The 6513-nt window shown below is 41.8% G+C and overlaps 1 protein-coding gene across 2 annotated transcripts in view; it reads right to left on the reverse strand.

Moving 5' to 3' along the window:
- The window catches only part of LOC147016304 (ELAV-like protein 1), a 116831-nt gene that overhangs the window by 105131 nt on the left and 5187 nt on the right, over window positions 1-6513 (reverse strand). For both annotated transcript variants that reach the window (XM_085844913.1, XM_085844914.1), the window contains exon 2: window positions 5731-5855. In XM_085844913.1, the coding sequence (XP_085701039.1) occupies window positions 5731-5832 (102 nt within the window). In that variant the 5' untranslated portion in view covers window positions 5833-5855. The remainder of the gene's footprint in view (window positions 1-5730; window positions 5856-6513) is intronic.

Consider the following 6513-nt stretch of genomic DNA (forward strand, 5'->3'; position numbering starts at 1 on the left):
TGTTTTCTTTTTTGTGTGCATTTGGTGGAATTGTATTTGTGTGCTTTCCGTTCGTCGCGAATAAATGTGCTTTATTGTTGAACTGTTTCCCGCTTCGCTTCGTCTTTTTTCCCCATTGAATCCCCATCTTGCTTCACGTGAAGGGTTGGTAGTGGGCTGAGTACGCCCGATAATTAATCGAACCGTCGAGGTCGACGATAACACCGCTCGGTTATTCTGATAGACGGAACGGGTCGCTTAAGTGGCCCGTGTCCGAAGTCGACCTGCGGCGAGGTGCGATCGCCCGGTCTACCCTCCGCGTGGGTACTTAGGTAGTTCGAATTTGGCGAGCAACCCTATCCCACGCGGGGGCTGATTGGCTCGATCGCGGTGAGACCGAAAGGTCCACCCGTGACTGGTTCCCGGCGTTAGTCCGAGAGGGTCACGACTGGATTGTCCGTCCGGTGGGCGACGTGCCGCGATTCGAGTTACGTGGCCGTTCGCACGCCGGCGGGCGCGAAAACCGCAACAATATACATATATACACACATATATATATATATATACATATATATACACACATATATATATATATATATATACACACACATATATATATATATATATATATATATATATATATATATATATATATATATATATATATATATATATATATATATATATATATATATGAAAACTCGTCCACCGTTTTTTGCATAGAGTCAATATCTGTTTTGAGTCTTTTTTGGCGCGATTTTAAGTCCGAGAATTCTTCTTCGATCTTTCATTTTCTGTCCGAGACAGAGGCCATCTGTTTATTTCGCTTCTCCTCATCCAAATAATCTTGGTACTTCCTTCGTGCAGCACTTGCATACAAGAGCAGCTTCTTGTCGAGTTCAACTTTCTGCAACCCTCCGACATTGTGAAGATGATCCCAGATTACTCTCTGGACAATTAAGGACTCATCTCTCAGATTTTCCACCTCAATTTTTGTTCATCGAGAAGCCCCTTTCAACTGTAACCTGTCCATGGGACAGTAGCAAAAGTTCTCACAACCTCCCACAGCCACAGATTACTGAACGCCGGCTTTTTTGCAATGTCTGCATGCCACAGATTGTCGAGGCGATCTTTCTTTCGATCGAAGTGTGCGTGTTTGACTGAAGCGTCAATCAGATATCTTGAGTACTGGTGGACAGTATAATCGCCATTTTCTGGTGTTATCCACTTGGCATCACAAAGGGCACTCACTGTTCTGCACGTCGCAGATGGCTACTTCCTTTTCGTTGAAATGTCTTAGGTTCAGACATGCTACGTTTCTGGCAAGGGCATATTTGATTGGTGCCTTTTCAATCAGCTTTGACACTAATTCCACAAGAAGCCGTCTGCATTCATTGCGAAACTCGAAAACTGCTCTATCGGATGCTTTCTTGGAGCGAACAGCTTCTTTCAGAGCTTTGTCGGCAGCCAGTCCAATGTCAATCTTGGACAGATCAGCGTCGTTGTCATCTTTTCTTACATCAAACGACGCCAGCTTTACAGGTGTGAGAGGTTCTGTGACTGAGTGCTTCACAAATCTCTGAAGTAAGCTTCGCATCAACTCATGCAAATCAAGTAAAATAAAAGGCAACAAGGGCCGATCTCGATAGGTTGTCAGGAATGGCGAAATTTCCTGGGATACGGCAAACAAGAATTTCAATCTTGCCAGCGTGAGGGGAGTTTGAACAAATTTTTTTCACAGTGGAAAAGGACTGGTTGTCAGAGTTAGGAACTGATTCTTTTCTCACTTCTCCAACATGCTTGCAAACACTGTCCCATATTTCTATCGCGCTTTGTGCGCAAAGTGAATTGTCTAACCATCTTGTTTTGCAGAATTTTAGCAGTAGCTTGGTGCCATCTGTGACATGAAGATACTGCTCTCTACGTGCAGGTGAGTCACGAAACAGCGTGTATCAGGCCCTTAAAAGTGAAGAAATTCCTATCTCCGACTTCTCCACGCCAGTCTAAAATGCACCATGGAGGATGTGCAGTCCACATGAGCCTACATCCAACAAGGATTTCCTGTAATTTGTCTCCATTTGTGATTGCATGCTGCGATGGAACTTCCAATTCACGCTGGGCCCGTCCATGCTGATCTGCATCAGGTTGCGTGGATTTAAACCCTCCAACACAGTGTTAAATTCCTCGAGCATGTCATCAGCAGTACAATGGCCGACAAACTTTAAATCCAAGTATCGTGATTTTACTTCATCATTGTCCCAAATATGGATGTAAAAATCCATCTGCTTCTTCTGATTTTTTTATTCAAGGACTCAAAGAGTAGCACATAACTGCTGTTAACCTTTTGTTTCAGAAGCACTTTGAAGTGCGGTGCAAGACCAAATACGTTTAAGTAGGAAGCCTTCTTTTCTGCACATTGAAATTGTGATGCAATGCCGCTATCTGGGAACATCCTGTGAAAGAGTGTTCCAATACCTTGACATGACCAGTATGATTGGTGGGACTCTATAACATGTAAAGCCCAAAGAATCTCTGTCACAAAGGATGAGGTGCCAAAGGCAAAGTTCTGTATTGTTGTTGGTGTCGGTGTAGCAGTAGTTGCTGTGCAAGCTGGTGCCGGTCTTACATCAACCTCTATCCGCGGATCCACTGTAACATAATTCATATCACAATTTATTAAATACATCAGCAATCATCAGTAATATAAAAAAATATTCTCTAAATTCAAACCACAACTTTAAAATTGTTCCTTATTTATTTATATATTTTTTTATTTCATTAAATATCAGTACGATTTATTTTCTCAGTCGGTTTGATTCCAATGCCATAAACTTAAGAACAATTTCTCTGATAAAAAATTGATTATCATAACCTTCTTAATAATTTACCGTTTTACAATTTTCAATTAAGTATTTTATTGGTTCACGAAAAAAATAAGTGACCACTATATTCGTTATTGTTGTGTCTGTCTGTCTGTCTGTCTGTCTGTCTGTCCCGAGCATAGCTCCGTGGGTTTTGATCCGATCCTGATAAAATTTTGGTGGGAGGTTTATATCATGATCAAGTTGTGTTTTCCTGAGAATGGACGTGATGCGCATATTTTGACATCACAAATTATCTTCTCCGAGGGGTTTGTCGAATCTGGCTGGGACTTCGGTATTTGGTTAGCCCAATGGCACCTGCATAGCCCCACGGAGCTCGATTTTTCCTTTTCGTCCCAAGGTCAAGGTCACAAGGTCACGAACTTAGAAAATTGCGAATTTTGACATAAAAATCCATCTTCTCCGAGGGGTTTGTCGAATCTGGCAAGGGTTTCGGTATTTGGTTAGCCCAATGGCACCTACATAGCCCCACGGAGCTCGATTTTTCATTTTCATCCCAAGGTCAAGGTCACAAGGTCACGAACTTAGAAAATTTCGAATTTTGACATAAAAATCATACGACCACCTAAACTTTGAGAGCTTGGATGACAATATTTTTTATGCATAATGTTGAGGTCATTCCCCACCTAAAGGCTTGAAACCATTTTGCTCCATCTCGAACACCTTGCCAGTGGCGCCCCCTTCAAGTTTGTTTTTACGCTGATTTCATCAAAGTATGGCTAATCCAAGGAGTGCGAAATGCCATATAGCCTATACGACGTTATATTGTTCCTGGAATGTTCCAGAGGAAGTTTTGCACCAAAGGTCATAATCTTTGACCTTTGACCTTTAAAGTTCACAAAGGTCAAATTTTCAAAGTTGTGGGAATCGAACCGGGTTTTCGACATCTTGCAGCTAATAACCTGTCACTCGTACCAACCACATCATGTTGATCATTTTTATAACTTGGTCAAACATTATCACATCGTCTCATCCTTGACTTCTGAAACAATCTACATCGTCAAATACCGCTCGTGAACCATCGTAGTCTTCACACTTGTATAATTATATTATAATCATAATTTCCTATCATTCAATGTTTATTTTATTTCTTGGTTTTGTACCCTTAAAATAAATTGAACGGTTTGTGTGTTCAAGAAATGAGGATATTATTTCACTCATCATTAATAATCATTCAAGGGGAGACAACCCGTTATACTGTTATTTTAGCTGTGCCAAGTCAATCTCCCTAGGTTACAAAAAGTCAAATTTATAAACTGGAATTTTTCGTGATGTGATCATTGAAATCCAATTACGGCAGATTTGTTTTACGCTTAATAGTTTATTTCATAAACAAATATCCATGACGATACCTGCTGGTGCGGATGTGCTCGCCGATCCAAAAAAATTCTGTAATTCGCGAACGGGAATTGGCCGCCGTCTGCTGCATCAAGCGCATGTGCTTGGTTCCCTTGGCATGACTTTTGAACACGCTTTCGCCCATGTTCGAAATATCTACAACTTTCTTGCACACATGACATCTTGCTTTGTGGAGGGACACCCTTTCTAGCCAATCCCGATAGTCGGGATGGCTGAGCCACGCGGTGTAGAAATAACAAACTTTGGACATTTTGCTTCTCCGTTCTGCAGCCGAAAAGTTTCTCCGCGCAGAGACGTTCATGCAGTTACTCAATATTGAAGTCAAAATGCTACTGACAGATTATGGCGGCGTCATCGATCCACAGCCAATGAATTGTCAGAGCATATATTGTTACGAATCTGGAAGCCTTGTGCACACAGACAGACAGCCGTCCCCATAGCTTATTTCGGTAAGTGTGTTTATAGTTAGGGCCCCCCTACCTGTGTCTAATGGGAATTACATATGTGCTGTGGAGAGATTCGTTTACAACATGCCTTCACCTCGCTTCCTCACACCGGATACAGAATCAATGAACATAACCCTAATCCAGGGCAATCAATCCTTTGGTGGCAAAATGACCGATGTCGGCTTAATTTCTTACAAAAAATAAAAAAAAAAAGAGGATAGAAATATGTGAGGTTTATTTTATTTTCAAAAAAAGGTTTATTTTCCAGGAGTTTCCAAGTTTCAAGAAGTTTTTTTCTTTTTTTCCAGGACTTTCAAGTACTGGAAAATGGAATCTTATTTTCTAGGAAATTCAGAGTTTCAAGGAGTGTGCGAACCGTGTCTTTGAGCCTCGACACCATAAAAAATTAATTAATAAATAAAATACAGTCGTTTATTCGGTCACAAACATACTGTCCTTCACTCACACTAATCTTTCTCCTTCAATCGCTGTACAGTATTTTGTTATCAAATGATATCGAAGAAATCTTGACAGGAGGCGGCCATTTGTTCCATCATGCCTGTGCTTCATCAACATCACTCTAATTCAATCAACAAGGTTACTTAATTACATGTGTTAAGGGTGGGGGATGGGGGTGATGGATGGAATGGGTCACAGGTGAAAAGACATCACCAGAGCGGCATTTTAACAAAAAGGGAGGAGGGGGTCATGTCACATAAAGGGGATTACAGGGTAAGGCATGAACAAACATCAAAAGCATAATTATTTGAACATGTTATTTATGAAATGCCCAATTAAAATACATTGCAACATCTTGGTTGGACAAATGTCTGTATCAAGGAAGACAAAATGCTTGTATGAACGGGACTCAGGTTCACAGCAATGATCAATTCTGTTCAATGTTCAACAATAGCGACACACCAAACTCATTTCACTCACACACGCAACACACCCCCGGGTCGAAGCACAACCTTTCAAATATCCATCCTTCTGCATTTGTCTCGACACACACCATCGTCCAGCAACCGATTCTATCCTCCCCAAAGTGAACGTCTTTTACTCACCTCAGCTCTGTCCCCCTTTCCGCAAACCCGTGGAATCTCCTCCCCAAGTCCACTCCACGTTGTCTCCCCCACCGTGGCTTCAAGGTGGCGGCTCATCACCATTTCACGTTTTCTCCCATTCCTACCTATATTTCAAACCAAGTTAAACACAACTCCCTTTCCTTTACAGAATTACATTAGTTCCTATTCTCTGATGTTGTTTGCTTGAGCCATGCCTGCTCCACACAATTAGTATATCCCAACAACCACTCGTTTGGTTCTACGAGCCACTAATCCAGCACTTTTACAAGGAAAGAAAATTCATTCCCCACATTTTAAAAATCAGACAAAAACAGAAACAAACTAGAACGGCACTCGTGGGAGTGCATACCACCGCCAGGCTGAACAGTTTAAGTTTTGTATTCCACTGAAAGGCCGGATGCAGATCCGGACCTTAACCAAAAACTAATTGCCTTGTTTGTCTCAACTACCCAACTCATCCACCTCGTTTTGTCCCAACAGTGCCATCGTCCTCACGTCTTCCTAACCCGTCCCATCCAGTGACCTGTCTTCTTAACAGTGACAACTCCATCGACATATCTCTCTTTCTCTCTCTCAAACAACATGGACAAACTTTTAACCACACACCCCAACTATCTCTTCCTCATATGTGGAGATTTCAATTGTCACTGTGCAACTTGGCTGGGTGTTGGGAGCCTCTCACCATTCATGACACTTCAGCAAAAGATTTCTGTGACTACATGGGACTGACTCGACCAGTGAACTTCCCAACCTGGATTTCTC

This window comes from Eptatretus burgeri, chromosome 11 (assembly GCF_056783735.1).
Source record: "Eptatretus burgeri isolate ZD-2024b chromosome 11, Ebu_testis_v1, whole genome shotgun sequence".
Classification (NCBI taxonomy): Eukaryota; Metazoa; Chordata; class Myxini; order Myxiniformes; family Myxinidae; genus Eptatretus; species Eptatretus burgeri.